Source organism: Hemiscyllium ocellatum, chromosome 33 (genome assembly GCF_020745735.1).
Source record: "Hemiscyllium ocellatum isolate sHemOce1 chromosome 33, sHemOce1.pat.X.cur, whole genome shotgun sequence".
Taxonomy (NCBI): Eukaryota; Metazoa; Chordata; class Chondrichthyes; order Orectolobiformes; family Hemiscylliidae; genus Hemiscyllium; species Hemiscyllium ocellatum.
Window position 1 is genome coordinate 13,736,068 of NC_083433.1, and position 15,826 is coordinate 13,751,893.

The 15,826-nt window shown below is 45.5% G+C and overlaps 1 protein-coding gene across 1 annotated transcript in view; it reads right to left on the reverse strand.

The window, feature by feature from the left end:
• Positions 1–11,251, reverse strand: part of ncf4 (neutrophil cytosolic factor 4) — a 77,009-nt gene extending 65,758 nt beyond the window's left edge. Inside the window, exons 1-3 of the mRNA XM_060849130.1 lie at positions 11,031–11,251; positions 10,794–10,878; positions 6,411–6,555 (exon numbers count right to left, since the gene is read on the reverse strand). Coding sequence (XP_060705113.1) covers positions 6,411–6,555; positions 10,794–10,878; positions 11,031–11,056 — 256 coding nt within the window. The 5' untranslated portion in view covers positions 11,057–11,251. The remainder of the gene's footprint in view (positions 1–6,410; positions 6,556–10,793; positions 10,879–11,030) is intronic.
• Between the last annotated feature and the right edge of the window lie 4,575 nt (positions 11,252–15,826).

Here is a 15,826-nt window from a genome sequence, read left to right on the forward strand (position 1 = left end):
CATCATCAATGCTGGCCCAGCAGTGCAACACTGAGCTTACTAAGAAATGTTGCCAACATCCTTGGAGGGTTTGAGCTACAGGGAGAGTTTGGCTATCTTGGGGCTATTTTCCCTGGAGCTACAGAGGCTGAGGGGTGACCTTATTGAGGTTTATAAAATCACGAGGACCATGGATAGGGTGAATAGTCAAGGTCTATTCTCTGGGGTGGGGGGAGTCCAAAACTAGAGGGCTTTAGTTTAAGGTGAGTGGGCAAAGATATAAAAGAGACCTGAGGGAAAACGTTTTCACACAGAGGGTGGTGCGTGTATAGAATGAGCTGCCAGAGGAAGTGGTGGAGGCTGGTACAATTACATTTACAAGGCATCTGGATATATATGAATAGAAAGGGTTTAGAGGGATATGGGCCAAGTGCTGGCAAATGTGACAAGATTAGATTAGGATATCTGGTCAGTATGGACAAGTTGGACTGAAGGGTCTGATTCAGTGCTGTACATCTCCATGACCCTGTTTAGGTGAGATTGGCCACTCAATTTAAACAGGCAGGATCCTCCACACTGTGGCTAAATGGGATATCTGGCCTCTGGTTCAGAACAATGTGGGTTTAAACCCATATGTAGCAAAGTTTAAAAGGGTTAACAGAACCAACACGCTGGCAATGACGACTGAGCATGTGTGTAAGGAACTATGCTGTGATGGTGTCTGATCATATGACTGACCTGAGAAAAGAAGGCACCAGCAAGACCTCCCACTCTCCCACATTTCTGTGTGCAGTTGATGATTGATACACATCAACAGTTTGCACTAAATCTTATGGTGATCATTGACAATTGGAGAAACCCTGATTCCTGATGATTCTCATTCCGAATGAAGGGCTTTTGTCAATTTTCCTGTTCCACGGATGCTGCCTGACCTGCTGTGCTTTTCCAGCACCACTCTAATCTTGACTCTAACCTCCAGCATCTGCAGTCCTCACTTCTGCCGAATTGGAGGAACCTGTCTGGTTCAGTAATCCACCTCAAGCAAGGAAATCTGCCGTCCTACCCGGCCTGGCCGCTTTGTGACTCGAGACAGCAATGTGGTTGACTCTTAACAGCTCTCTGAGCAAGTAGGGATGGGCATTGGATGTTAGATAGTGACACCCACATCCAACGGACATTTTTTTAAAAAATCAGTACTCATTTGTATTCCTACACATTGGACAGAAAGCTTAGAAAAACAATGTCTTTTTAAAAATAATCTTTCAGGTGTTTTCAGGCCAAGTGGGACTTCTGGTCCAGAGGCAGGGACATTTCTATGACACCAAACAGCCTCACACTAATGTTGACCCAGCAGTGCAGCACTGAGCTCACCATCATTCAGGTATCAGGGTCCAACTTTAACTCAGTGAATGGGTTTTCAATTGAGTTGAAATCCTGCCCCAACAAGACCTGTTGCCCGTTCCGCTGAATGGGAATAATCCCCATGGTTTTTTTTTTAGATTGCCTACAGTGTGGAAGCAGGCCCTTCGGCCCAACAAGTCCACAACGACCCTCTGAAGAGTAACCCACCCAGTCCCGTTTCCCTCTGACTAATGCAGTTAACACTAAGGGCAATTTAGCATGACCAATTCACCTAACCTGCACATCTTTGGACTGTGAGAGGAAACCGGAGCACCCGGAGAAATCCCACACAGACACGGGGAGAATGTGCAAACTCCACACAGGCAGTTGCCCGAGGCTGAAATCGAACCTGGACCCTGGTTGCTGTGAGGCAGCAGTGCTAATGGTGTGGCACATGAGCCAAGAGTAATGCAGCTGTACAGGTCAACACTCCATCCACAAGCAAGCCCATCCAAACCAGAATACATTGATCATTTAAGGATGGCACGGTGTCTCAGTGGTTAGCACTGCTGCCTCAGAGTGCCAGGTATCCAGGTTTAATCCCAGCCGCAGGTGACTGTCTGTGTGGAGCTTGCATGTTCTCCCCGTGTCTGCGTGGGTTTCCTTTGGGTGCTCTGGTTTCCCCCAACAGTCCAAAGATGTGTACGTTAGGGTGAATTGGCCATGCTAAATTGCCCATAGTGTTCATGGATGTTTAGGTTAGGTGCATTAGTCAGGGGTAAATGTAGAGGAATGGGGTTGGGTGGGATACTCTTCGGATGGTAGTGGACTTGTTGGGCCAAAGGGCTTGTTTCCTACTGTAGGTTCATCAAATTCCTGCTTGTGGGATGTTGCTTACCCACGTAGCAATGGTCACTGTGCCCATAAGTCAGTTATTGTGTTTGTGGAACAGGGTTAGGGTATATGCAACGGCATTGTGAATTAATTGCAATCCTCTCCCGCAACGTATTTCTGGGAACGTGCGATAGGTTTTCCTGGGATTACCCAGTTGTAGGAAGGATGATAACTATGAAACTCAGCTCAAATTACCCGTTGGTAGGAACATTAAATCTTACATTTGTTTGAGACATAAGATTGCTGGAGGAGGAGCAGAAGGTTGGGGTGAAACAGGGTATGAACTGTGACCTTTAGCTAAATCCAAGCATTTTGGTAAAGCAAACAAGGGCAGGATTATACAATAAAAATAGGGCCATGGGTAATGTTGTAGATTAGGGAGACCAAGGGGTTCAGGTATATAATTCTTTGAAGTGTGTGTCACATGGAGACAGGGTGGTTAAGAAGGTGTTTAGCACTCTTGTCTTCATTGCTTAGACCTTTGAGTAGAGGAGTTGGGACATGATGTTGAGATTGTACAGGACATTGGCGAGGCGTCTTCTGGAGTAATGTGTGCAGGTCTGGTTGCCCTGCTGTAGGACGGGTATTTGAGGAGCAGGAAAATCGACATTTCAGGCAAAAGCCCTTCATCAGGAATACAGGCCACCCTTCAGGCACTCTGCCTGTATTCCTGATGAAGGGCTTTTGCCCGAAATGTTGATTTTCCTGCTCCTTGGATGCTGCCTGACCTGCTGTGCTTTTCCAGCACCACTCAAATCCAGAATCTGGTTTCCAGCATCTGCAGTCATTGTTTTTACCTAGGACTGGTATTGTTAAGCTGGAGAGGGTTCAGAAGAGATTTATCAGGATGTTGCCAGGAATGGAAGGTGAGAGCTACAAGGAGAAGCTGGATAGGCTGAGACAATTTTTACTGGAGCATGGGAGTTTGAGGGGTGACGTGATAGAGGTCTATAAAATCATGACGGGTTTAGATAAGGTGAATAGCAAGACTCTTTGCCCTAGGATGGTAGAGCTCAAAACTAGAGGGTGCATTTTTAGGGTGAGAGGGGAAAGTTTTTAAAAGGACATGAGGGATAACTTTTTTACACAGAGGGCAGGTTGCGCGTGGAATGAACTTCCTGAGGAAGTGGTGGAGTGGACATAGGTACAACATTTGAAAGACTGTTGGATAAGTTTATGAATAAGATATGTTTGGAGGGATATGGGCCAGGGGGAGGTTAGTGGGACCAGTTTAGTTTGGGGATTATGGTTGGTATGGACTGGTCGGACCAAAGGGTCTGTTTTCGTGTTGTATGACTCTGAGCAACAGACTTCCCCAAAACATCACAGTTGAATGGTTTCTAGCTGAGCACAATGCATGAGTAAAGCTGTTACAAATAGCTAGCAGCAGTGTGTCATTAATTATTACTTACAATATTACATGTAGGGCGTCCATCCTCTGTGGTTTTGTATTATTTTGAAACAGCAATTTGTTCTCGTAAGAACAAAATATCGGGGTGGGGCGCGCCCACGATCCAAGACAAAGAAGTACTAGAGAAACTCAGCAGGTCTCGCAACATCTTGTGGCGAGAGAAACAGAGTTAACACTTGTGTAACGATTTGCCACTGGTGTTCAGTCAAAGCTGCTGCACAGAACAACACGAGTAAATGGGGCTGGAGGAATAAGCAGCAGAAATGATTGTGCCCTTGTTTGATAATGGAATCCAGATAGTTTTCTTGTCCCAATTGAAAACCCTTCTGAATTAATACTTTCTGATATTTAACATGCAGATTTTGTGAACAGATCAAGTGAAAATTAATACTTTATATTTAATCTCTCATTACTCAGATATTATATATAGGGTGGCATGGTGGCTCAGTGGTTAGCACTGCTGCCTCATAGAACCAGGGTCCCAGGTTCAATTCCAGCCTTGGTGACTTTGTACATTCTTTCCATGTCTGTGTGGGTTTCCTTCAGGTGCTCCGGTTTCCTCCCACAGTCCAAAGATGTGCAGGTTAGGTGAATTGGCCGTGCTAAATTGCCCATATGTTAGGCGCATCATTCAGAGGGAAATGGGACTGGGTGGGCTACTTTTCGGAGGGTTGGTGTGGACTTGTTGAGCTGAAGGGCCTGTTTCCACACTGTGGGGAATTAAATCTAATCTAATCTAATATATATATATTCACACAGAGGCCTGTGGCCAGTGGTGTTCAACAGGGTTTGGTAATGAGTCCACTGTTATATAAACAATTCAGATGAGAATTTAGGAAACATGGTTAGTACGTTGGTGGATGACATCAAAATTGGTAGTGTAGTGAATGGTAAAGAGTGTTATCTAAGATAACAGAGAGTTCTTGATCAATTGAGTCAATGGGCTGAGGAGTGACAGATGGAGTTAAATTTAATTATTTGAGAGTTATTGCGTTTAAATATTGCAAACAAGGACAGGACTTATACGGTTAATGTCAGGATCAGAGTGGTGCTGGAAAAGCACAGCAAGTCAGGCATCCAAGGAGCAGGGAAATCGATGTTTCGGGCAAAAGCCCTTCATCAGGCCCAAAACGTTGCCTGACCTGCTGTGCTTTTCCAGCACCACTCTAACCTTGACTCTGATCGCTAGCATCTGCAGTACCCACTTCCATCTGATACAGTTAATGGTGGGGCTCCAGTAGTGTAGTAGAAAAGGGAGAACTAGGGGCTCAGGTACATAATTCTTTGAAATTTGTGTCTCAGGTAGACACAAGAAGGTGTTTAGCCTTCATCATTCAGACTTCTGAGTATAAGCGTTGGGACGTTGTGTTGTGGTTGTACAGAACATTGTTAAGGCCTCTTCTGGAGTAGTGCTGAGTTCTGCTATCATAGTATATTATTCAACTGGAGAGGGTTCAGAAAAGATTTGCCAGGAGTGGAGGGTTTGAGGTATGAAAATAGACTGGACAGACTGGGACCTATGTCACTGGAGCATAGGAGATTGACGGGTGACCTTATTGAGGTTTATAAAATCATGAGGGGCATGGATAGGGTAAATGGCAGGTGTCATTTCCCTGGGGATGAAGGTTTCAAAACTAGGGGGCATAGTTTTAAGGTGAGAGGAGTAAAATTTTAAAAAGAATGAGGGGGACAACATTTTTACAGCGAGAGTGGCTCATGTGTGCAATGAACAGCCAGAGAAAGTGATGGAAGTGGGTACAGTTACAATGTTTAAAAGATATTTAGGTAAGTTCATAATTGGAAAGGTTTGGTGGAATGTGGGTCAAGTGCAGGCAGGTGGGACTAGTTTAGTTTGGGATTATGGTCAGCATGGACTGGTTGGACCGAAGGGTCTGTTTCCGTGCAATATGACTCTATGAGGTTGTCTTTATTGTATAGAATTTACAGCAGAATATTTAGGCCATTCAGATAAAGCTGCCCTGTGCTGTTCCACATGGTCCTCCTCCCACCCTAATTCATCTTAGCTTCTAAGATCTCTTTCTGCTTCGTCTAGTTTCCTTTCATTGCTCCTTTATGCTTTCCTTCAGCTGCTGCAGGTGAGAGGGAGTTACACTCTCCAACCATCCTCCTGAAATAGCTCTTCATTGGTTTCTTGGATTTCCTAGCGACTATTCTGGACTTGTGGCCCTTAGTTTTGGTTCTTCCCACAGAGCTTCTCTCCATCCGCCCCACGATCGTGAAGACCTCCCAAGGTTGTCCTGTTTCGGCCATTTTTCTGCTCCTTCTCCAACAACTGTGCACCTCAAACAAGGGCTGTAAGATTTCACACTCCTACTTGTGGGTAATTTGAGCTGATGGTGGCAGCCATCATCCTTCCCATAACGGGGAGAAATGCATTGTGGGAGGGGATTGGCATTGAGAGGAGACCTTATCACATCTTTCAGAGACACCCTAACCCTGTTCACAAACACAGTAAGTGAACTCTGAGCACAGTGGCCATTGCTATGTAGTTGAGTGCAATCCCACAAGCAAACATTTGCTGAACCATTAACTTGGATGGGATTGGTAATGATGGGAATAGTTCCGGAGGCAATCTCCCCCAACCAAACCATCTCCTTCTCAGAAGAAAATGGCAACTTCTATTTGAGTTTCCCAAGAGTTATGACCTCTCAGTTCCAATTGCATAACTACCCTTTGGCAGCTTCTCCACATCATGTTTATCATGTGCAGAACTGAGTGAGAGTTTCTCCTCGACAGGACAGTGCATCGCTAAGTGTCTCCTTACCTGGTAGCGGAGGCAAGTCACAGATGGGGCTGTTGTCCAGACTGAATCTCTCCTGTAGTTTAGCCTGAAGGGTATGAAACTGCTTATAGCGTCGGAATATGAAATATTTGCCTCCACCTTTCTGCTTCACCTGAATTGTGTAGACCTGCAGGAAGAACATGGGATAATGTTGATGAAAGGAATATGTGACCTTGCTCAGAAACGGAACTCCTGGGCACAGACATCCCAGGGCAATGTTTCATTCAATTCTCTCACTAGAGGTGGCAAGGGCAGCATTTATTACCCTAATTGCCCCTTGAGAAAAGCAGCTTGCAGCACCATTTCAGAGTCAGCCATTAACAGCTCTTCCCTGTGAAATCATATGTGGGGCAGACCAAGGAAAGGCACCAGATTTCCTTCCTTTAAAGGTATTAATGAAATAGAAGGGTTTGACAGTAATCGGTAATAATTATGCTCCTGTAACTGAGACTGGCTCAAGGTTTATTAATTTAAATCAAATTCTATGGCGGGATTTGAACCCAAGACTGACTCTCAGGATTACTAATTGAGCAACATGATCACCATCCCCTGCTATGCATTTGGGGCCCTTTGAGCCAAAGTCAGGGCACTGATTGCAACAAAAGCAAACTCCGACAGATTTCTCTCGATCTGAAATGGCAGAAAGTGCTGGAAAAAGCTCAACAATGCCTGGACCCACCTGTGGAGAGGGGATCAAGGACAACATCTCGAGTCCGATATGACTCATCTTTAGAAAAGAGGGACAGAAAAGAGATGGATTAATGAGAAAATTGGGAAAAACAATTGGAATACACGTGAAGGTCAAGGCAAGGTCAGAAGGAAGGGAAGATTCGTGATCAAAAATCACATGCCATCATTTACCAGAAGGGAATTTCCTAAAAGCAAATGGTTTTTGACTTTTACAGACAATTCCATACCATCCATCATCAGTGATCAGGCAGAAGAAGCAGTTTTAAAGAAACAGCCTACAGCTTCACTAGATACAGAACTGTGCTGGTTCCTGTTTGATTACAGGACCATCCCTCACACAGCTACAGGGGTAGCTCCACCAGAGTTGTTGATGGGGAGTAGACTGTATATCAGATTAAATCTAACCTTCCTGAACCTGGGAGGGGAGGGTGAAACAACACCAGGAATGCCAATGCCAGACAGAAGACTCCACTAAGTGAGAGAGAGAGTTTACTTCAGGGAATGAAGTTTGAAAGTGGCCCTGCATGGGTAAGAGGCAGGGTCAACGCGAGGTCAGGTGCAGTGATGTATAATGTTCGGGTGGGTGTGTCAGTCCTGAACAAGCACGCGGACCATCAGAAAGCTACAAACTCACAAACAGGGCAGGAATAAATCGTACGTGGCTCGTCAACAACCTTTCTGACTTTTCCAAAACCTATGGGCTCTCCCTCTCCATCAGGGATTGAAGAGACCTCGGAATCTGAGATGAACACTGGTGGATGTTGCTGCCTCGATGCCTTTGTCCCCTGAAGAAGAGACTGAATTTGTTCCATCTCCAGGGACCAGAGGCTAGGGACTGTGTGTTACACATTGCCTGGATCTGAAGCAGAGTTGGAGAAACCTGACCCTGTGCTAAAATACCCCGGGAGGAGCTCCACAAAAGAAGAACCAGCCTAAATCCTCTGACCCAGAGGGGGAGGGATGGAGTGATTGTAACAAAGTCAGCCAAGTGGACCGCATAGAATCTGAGTTCCCTGATTGGGGCTGTAAACCTGGTCCAATCAGGGAGCCCTGGCTGGCAGATATTAACAGGAGTGTCAGAGAGACACTCTGAGAGCTGGCTCTGAGGGAGCTGGATCAGTGTCAAGGACTCTCCATGTGTTAATAAAGGGTGACAGGATACTAGCCCCTGTGTAATTATTACAGTTTTCAATAAACAAGGACAAGCAGGTGCTTTTGCACATCCACACTTTCTAATCTCCCACCACTTAAGAAATACCTCTCTGCTTCTCCTGCCAAAGTGTGATAACCCTACACATATCTACATTATATCCCAAAAGGTCACTGACTTGCCCTGTCCTGTGCACAACCCATTGTCATTTCGGGAATAAATCTGCTGCCCTAACTCTGTTCTGGCCTGCATGTGGATCTAAAACAGTAACGGAGTGGTTGGCTCCTAGTGACATGGTACCGCATGCAGCACTGTTGAGCAACAAACACCAGGCCTTGCCAACAGAGACAGTTAACATATTGTGTCTTCAAGTCGAGTCAGATTTTGGCACGAGAAACATTCACTCTGCCTCCCTCCCCTACCTCACCTACCTGAGACTCTGCTAGGAACACTCTGCGTTTATTTAACGCCGGTGAGAGATGAGCAGTGAAGTTCTACCAAGTCTCCTGTGCCGACAACTTGCCTCCCTTAATCAACACTCGCTGAGAATTGAATTAAATTGAATTTATTGTCACGTGTACCGAGGCACAGTGAAAAGCTTTGTCTTGTGAGCAATACAGGCAGAGCATAGAGGCTCTATTCCTGATGAAGGGCTTTTGCCCAAAGTGCCGATTTTTCTGCTCCTTGGATGCTACCTGACCTGCTGTGCTTTTCCAGCACCACTCAGATCTAGAATCTGGTTTTCAGCATCTGCAGTCCTTGTTTTTACCGAGATCACAGAGTTAAGTAGCATAGATAGTAAATAATAGGCAAACAGCAGCAAAAACAAAAACACAGGTACAGGTGAATGTTAAGAGTGAAGAGAGAATATACAGGGATTGGCTAGCATCTTGCTGTACACCCTGTATGAGCACATATGGCTCCCCCAGCACACATCTGAGGCAAACGCGTATTAAGATGGGGCATTGCTCAGCTATTCAGCCCCTTAACCCCATTCTGCCCTTTAGGAACGTCACGGCTGATTTGATTGTCCCCACAAATCTGCATTTCCTGCCTGCTCTCTATCCACCCCTGCCTTACAAATCCCAGTCATGGATTCTGCTTCTGTCACCTGGGAGGAAAGAGTCCTGGCGACGCGTGACTGGAAGAAAAAAAGAAAATGTCTCCTCACCTTTCCCCGTCTTGTGTAGCGCCCCTTCATTCTAGATATTCCCACTGGAGGAAACAGACTGTCCACATCTAAACTGCTACACACCTCCCCCCACCTCAGGATTCCCGCTGTTTCAATCTGCATGAGTTTCCAAATCTCCCCTCCCCCAACCTCATCCCAGATGCAACTCTCCATCTGCCTTCTTGACCTGTCCTACCTGTCCATCTTCCTTCCCATCTATCCCCTCCACCCTCACCTCTGACTTATCGCCTTCATCCCCACCTGCATCTACCTGTTATCTTCCCAATTACCTTCCTCAGCAGCCCCCTCCCCCCACCCCCTATTTATCTCTCAGCCCCCTTCATCCCCACCACTCCCACCACTACCCCACCCGCCCCACCTCCTTGCCCCCCCCCCAACATTCCAGACGTAGAGCTTATGCCTGAAATGTCGACTCTCCTGTTCCTCAGATCACATGACAGAAAAACCTGGCTTGGGGCTGTTTTGCAGCTGATTAAAGAGTGATTTTCTTTCTGAATGACTGCACTTAGTGCATGTTTATTTAGAGAGAGGCTAACTCATTTCCTGACCTGCTGTGCCTCACACTTTTCGGCTCTGACTCTCCAGCATCTGCTCCTGCCAGCTAGCTCAGCTGGCTGGAGAGCAGGTTTGCAATGCAGAGTGATGTAGCTTTACTTGCTGTATTGAACAAAGTTAAAAATCACACAACACCAGGTTATAGTCCAACAGGTTAATTTGAAAGCACTAGCTTTCGGAACGTCACAACCACTTGATGAAGGAGCAATGCTCCGAAAGCTAGTGCTTCCAAATAAACCTGTTGGACTATAACCTGTTGGACTATAACCTGGTGTTATGTGGGTTCAAATCCTGCTACAGCAGACTTTGAATAACACTATTCCTGAAGAAGGGCTTATGCCCGAAACATTGAATCTCCAGTTCCTTGGATGCTGCCTGACCTGCTGCGCTTTTCCAGCAACACATTTTCAGTTATAAACTGGTGTTGTGTGATATTTAATTTTGCCCATCCCAATCCAACACCGCCTCCTCCACATCATTCCTGGATTGGTTGAGATCAACATGAAGGTCCCACCTTCTCAACCTCACCCCTTACTTGAGGCATGGTCACCCTCAGGTTAAACTCATCACCAGTCCTCTCTCTAATGAGAGAACAGCGCTATGCTGACTCTTATTTTTATATGTTTCGAACGAGTCTCCTTTTACTCTTTTTTTAAAACTCAAGCAAACGCAAACCTAGCTTGCCGCTAACTCTCCTCATTAATCCATTCTGGGCACGAGTCTGGTAAGCCTTCCCCTGAACTGCCTCCGAGGTTCCTTAAAGAGGTAGGATACTCACAATGTGGCTGTTGAATCCTTTGGTATGTTCTGAATCAGCAATGTGGGCAGATATCGGCACATCGTCTGGAAGCTGATCGTAATCACTAGAACGAATAAGAAACATCTTATCCTCTGCTCACAGGCCCCCACTCTGCCCTCCCTCCCTAGTTGCCTGGGAATCACTTCCCAACCAACCTCCTCCTGCTGTGTCCCCCAGCAGGGGCATAGAGTGCATGCAATTGTGCCTGATCCTCACCTCTCCTCCCTCAGTTGCCGTTGCATCTCTGCAATTGGTGTCGCCCGAGCAGAGCCAGTAAAACAAAGGAGAGAGCAAATGATTAATTAAATCTGTTCGCAAATATCGCGGGGTAGGGCCTTTTATGTGAGTCTGAAACCAAATTTGAGGAAGTGTGATTAGCAAAATGAGCTGCTGTAGCGTACTCTGTGTTTGGGAAAAGAGTTAACTCTCTATATATAAACATGCACTGAATGCAATCATTCAGAAAGAAAGTTGCTCTTTTATCAGCTGCAAAACTAAAAGTCCAAAACCGGTTTTTTTTCTTCTAATGTGGCCATCACGTCATTTCTTTCAGACTGGATGTTCTGGTTTTTCTGAGCTGCTTATCAACACATCTAAAGGAGCCCAGAAACTGCAGGACGGAGTTTCTGCAGCTATGGCACGAACCATGAACTGCAGGGTTCATTTGTGCTTGGTGTGGCACCAGGGCTTTACAAAGTTCTTCACCAAGCTGAAAAAGTGCTTCCTCATTGTTGTCAGCAGAAACCCACAAGAGCTGGCACAGACCCTGCAGTTTCATATCCATTTCTTCACGCTTCCTGCAAATGTGGAGTAAGAATTGTTTCAGCGCAGTAGGAGACCATCCACCTTGCTGGCTCTGTGGCACAGCGATTCAGCTCGTGTTGCGAGGAAGTAGGGAAAAGGCAGGCAAATGGACTATTCAACTTCTCATTCATAGGATGAGGGCATCACTGGCTAGGCCAGGATTTTTTGCCCATTCCTAATTGCCCAGAGGGAGTCTGGACAGATATATAGGCCAGGCCAAGCAAGATTTCCTCCCCTAAAGGGCATGAGTGAATCAAATAGGTTTCTTGGACAATTGTTTAACAATTACCATGAGACTCCTAATTCCAGACTTTTTTTTACTGAATTCAAAGTCTGCTGTGGCAGGATTTGAACCTACATCTCCAGAACATTAGCTGTGGTTCTCGTTGTGTAGTCTAGCAACAATACCACTAGGCCATTGCCTCCCCAGTGGAGCTAAGCCCTTATGCCCAAAATGTTGATTCTCCTGCTCCTCGGATGCTGCCCGACCTGCTGTGCTTTTCCAGCAACACATTTTCACCTCTGATCTCCAGCTTCTGGAGACCTCACTTTCCCCAGTAGATTTGTCATGATCTGATTGAATGGTGATGCAGGTCAAAGGGCTGAATGACTTCATTCTGTCCCTGTGTCACAATGCTCCCTCACCCGACCTTGCAATTTTTTTTTTGTCGTTAGACAATTACTTAATTGCCTTGTGAATGCTGTGATTAATTCAGACTCCACCATGATCTCAGTCTGAGTTTCCCAGATCCTAACCACTCTCTGCTTGCAGGCAGTTTCTTTCCTTTGGATTAATTTTATCAGCCCACTGTCCACTTGAAAGGGAAAGGATCTCGATTGGACCTTGCCTTTGAGAGTGAGCATTGAGTGTCTTTTGCATGCAAAACCCCCACCAAATTAAGACACCTGCCCTTCTGTAAGACAGGCACCCCCCCTCTCCTCCCCCAGGGGTGCTCCTGTAATGTCCTGAGACCCCTTACTGCTATGTCGATCTTAGAACATTTGTAGAAGTTTCAAGGTTTCTTTCCTCGGAGTCATTGTCAATTTTGTTTTGCCTTTGAGATGCTCCCTGTTCTCTTTAGAGGTGTACTGTTTGTTTTATTACCCTTATCTTTGTCTGTAGGAATGCAGCACGCGAAACATTTCAAAGTGATTTCCGGTTAACAGTTCGCTCATAGAGGTGAATTACTCACCCTTCGCTACCACTCCCTTAACCTTCGTGTTCAAACAATTGAGCTCAAGTTACCAATCTGATTTAATCTCCTTGTGTCTTGTGCATACTTTTACAAAACTAACAGTATTTTTATAGTCACAATATGGAGCCAAAAATTAAAGTCATTTTAAGTTTTGTTGTCAACCTTCTTTCATTATATGACAGCCCTGTGAGTTTGGGTTCCTTATAGGCTGAGAAGACTCCTCAGTCTTAGATTTCAAACTAACACTATTATAAGTTAATACCAAACACTGCTGACTCTGATGTGGAGGTGCCAGTGTTGGACTGGGGTGTACAAAGTCAGAACTCACATGGCACCCAGGTTACAGTCCAACAGGTTAATTTGAAATCACAAGCTTTCAGAGCGCTGCTTCTTTGTCTAGTGACCTCACTTTGAAAGCTCGTGATTTCAAATAAATCTGTTGGTCATGAGGAAGAGTTACTGGACCTGAAACATTAACTCTTGATTTCTCTTCACAGATGCTGCCAGACCTGTCGAATTTTCCCAGCAAATTCTGTTTTTGTTTCTGTTGGATTATAACCTGGTGCTGTGTGAATTCTGACCACTGTCGCTGCCATTGTAGATATATTGGGCTCTGATTTAAAGTTAGATTAGGTGTGAACTAATCTACCTTCTGCATGTGTTCATATCCATGTTATCATCTATTTTGCAGCAGGGTTCCAGGCTGTCCCTTCTGTTGCGTTCTAACACCTCCCACTCTGTGGTATTTATACACAATGATGTGCAGCTCTGTAACATTATTGCAAGGCTGCCTCTGGGTCACTGTGCCCTTGCCCAACATTTTCACCCTCATATGTGCTGCACTGAATTGGATACAACACTCCAGTTGGGGCGAAACCAGTATTTTATGAGGGTCTACTACAAAGTTCTTGCCTTTGAACTTTAGTCCTTTATCTATATAGGATCTATTCTAAGTACATTGTGCCCTTGAATCTCATACACCTCACTGACCACTTTGTCAAACTGCCTCATGACCTTCACTGATGCACACCCTCAGGTCTCCCTTCTCCTGCACCCCCTTCCCAATGGTGCCTGTTCTTTTGGAACAAGGGCAGAAATTGCTGGAGAAACTCATCCGGTTTGGCAGCACCTGTGAAGAGAAAGAGAGAGAGAGAGCAGAGTTCATGTTTCAGGTCTGGTTACCCTCCTTCAGAACCCTCTCCTCACCCTTCCTACCCAAATGTATCATTTCCCACATTTCAACATCAAATTGGCTCTGTCATGTGCCCACCAGCCTTCCCCCGTCAACTTGACTGACACCTGATTTGCAAATGTTGGGAGTAAGGGATTTGGGATTCAGTCCCTTGTCCACTTCATGTCCAGTCCTTTTACCAAGTGGGTTGGGATCTCTTATATCATGGCACCAACAAGCTAATCGAGCACAGACTGAAAGATCTCCTGACTGTCGGGTGTGAGAGCCTTGGGATATTTGGAGGAAAACTGTTCATTAACCATTTATCCTTTGGATCTTCTCCTTGTGATTTCTTTTTTTCCCATAATTCCTTGGAATGTGGGCATCACTTGGTAGGCCTGGCATGGATTGACCACCGCTGGGTGTCTTCATTTCTCCAACAAATGATGTCCACCTGCACCAACCTTGAGGGAGGAGGACTCTCATGAATAGTCCTCCACACAGATGTGCTGCAGCACAAAACAAGTCCATTCAGCCCATCATGTCTGTGCCAGCTTCTGAATAAGCATCTCACCCAGTGCCATTTTCCTGCCCTCTGATCATACAATCTGACATTTCCCACACAATACAGAGTGGTAATGGCCTTATGATGTTATAAACCCTTCCTGATGAAGGGCTTATGCCTGAAACGTCGAATTTCCTGTTCCTTGGATGCTGCCTGACCTGCTGCGCTTTTCCAGCATTTTCAGCTCTGATCTCCAGCATCTGCAGTCCTCACTTTCTCCTCATGATGTTATTGCCAGACTGTTAATCTGGGGGCCTCCGTTCAAATCCCATCCATGGCAGAAGTTGGAATTTGAATTTGATTTTTTTTAAAAATCTGGAATTAAGAGTTTAGTGATGACCATGAATCTGCTGTCAATCATCAGAGGAAAAGCCATGACAGAGACTAAAAAGTGAATTCAATAAAATTGTGGAATTTGAAAAAATCTGGTCTAATGGTGACCATATAACTGTTTTTAATTGCTGTAACACCCCATCTGGTTCACTAATGTCCTTAGGGAAGGAATCTACCATCCTTACCTGGTCTGGCCTACATATGACTCCAGACCCACAGCAATGTAGCTGATTCTTAACTGCCTTCTGGGCAATTAGGGATGGGCAATAAATGTTGGCCTAGCCAGCGATGGTCACATCCTGTAAATGAATTTTTAAAAAAATACACAGAGTTGGGGGCCAGAGTTGGAGCATCTGTCAGAGATGTCAGCACACCATGGGCGGCACGGTGGCACAGTGGTTAGCACTGCTGCCTCACAGCACCAGAGACCAGGGTTCAATTCCCGACTCAGGCGACAGACTTTGTGGAGTTTGCACGTTCTCCCCGTGTCTGCGTGGGTTTCCTCCCACAGTCCAAAGATGTGCAGGTCAGGTGAATTGGCCATGCTAAATTGCCCATAGTGTTAGATAAGGGGTACCTGTAGTGGTATGGGTGGGTTGCGTTTCGGCAGGTCAGTGTGGACTTGTTGGGCCGAAGGGCCTGTTTCTACACTGTAAGTAATCTAATCTAATAAACTTTGCAATTTCTACATCTTCCTCCTCTCGTCCTGTTGCCTGGCAATGTTCCAGTCAGGCCTGAATAGATCCAGCCACCACACTTTCCTAGTAAACCATTCGAAAGTGAACAAGCACAAGGTGAAAGTTTACAAAAGAGGAAAAAATTGAATTTCTTCAGAGCTTTTCACATTTGTGGGATGTCCTTAAAGAGAGATATAAAGAGATGTTATTGCTAGAATATGATTTGAGAGATCCAGGTAATGTTCTGGGTGATCTGGGTTTGAATC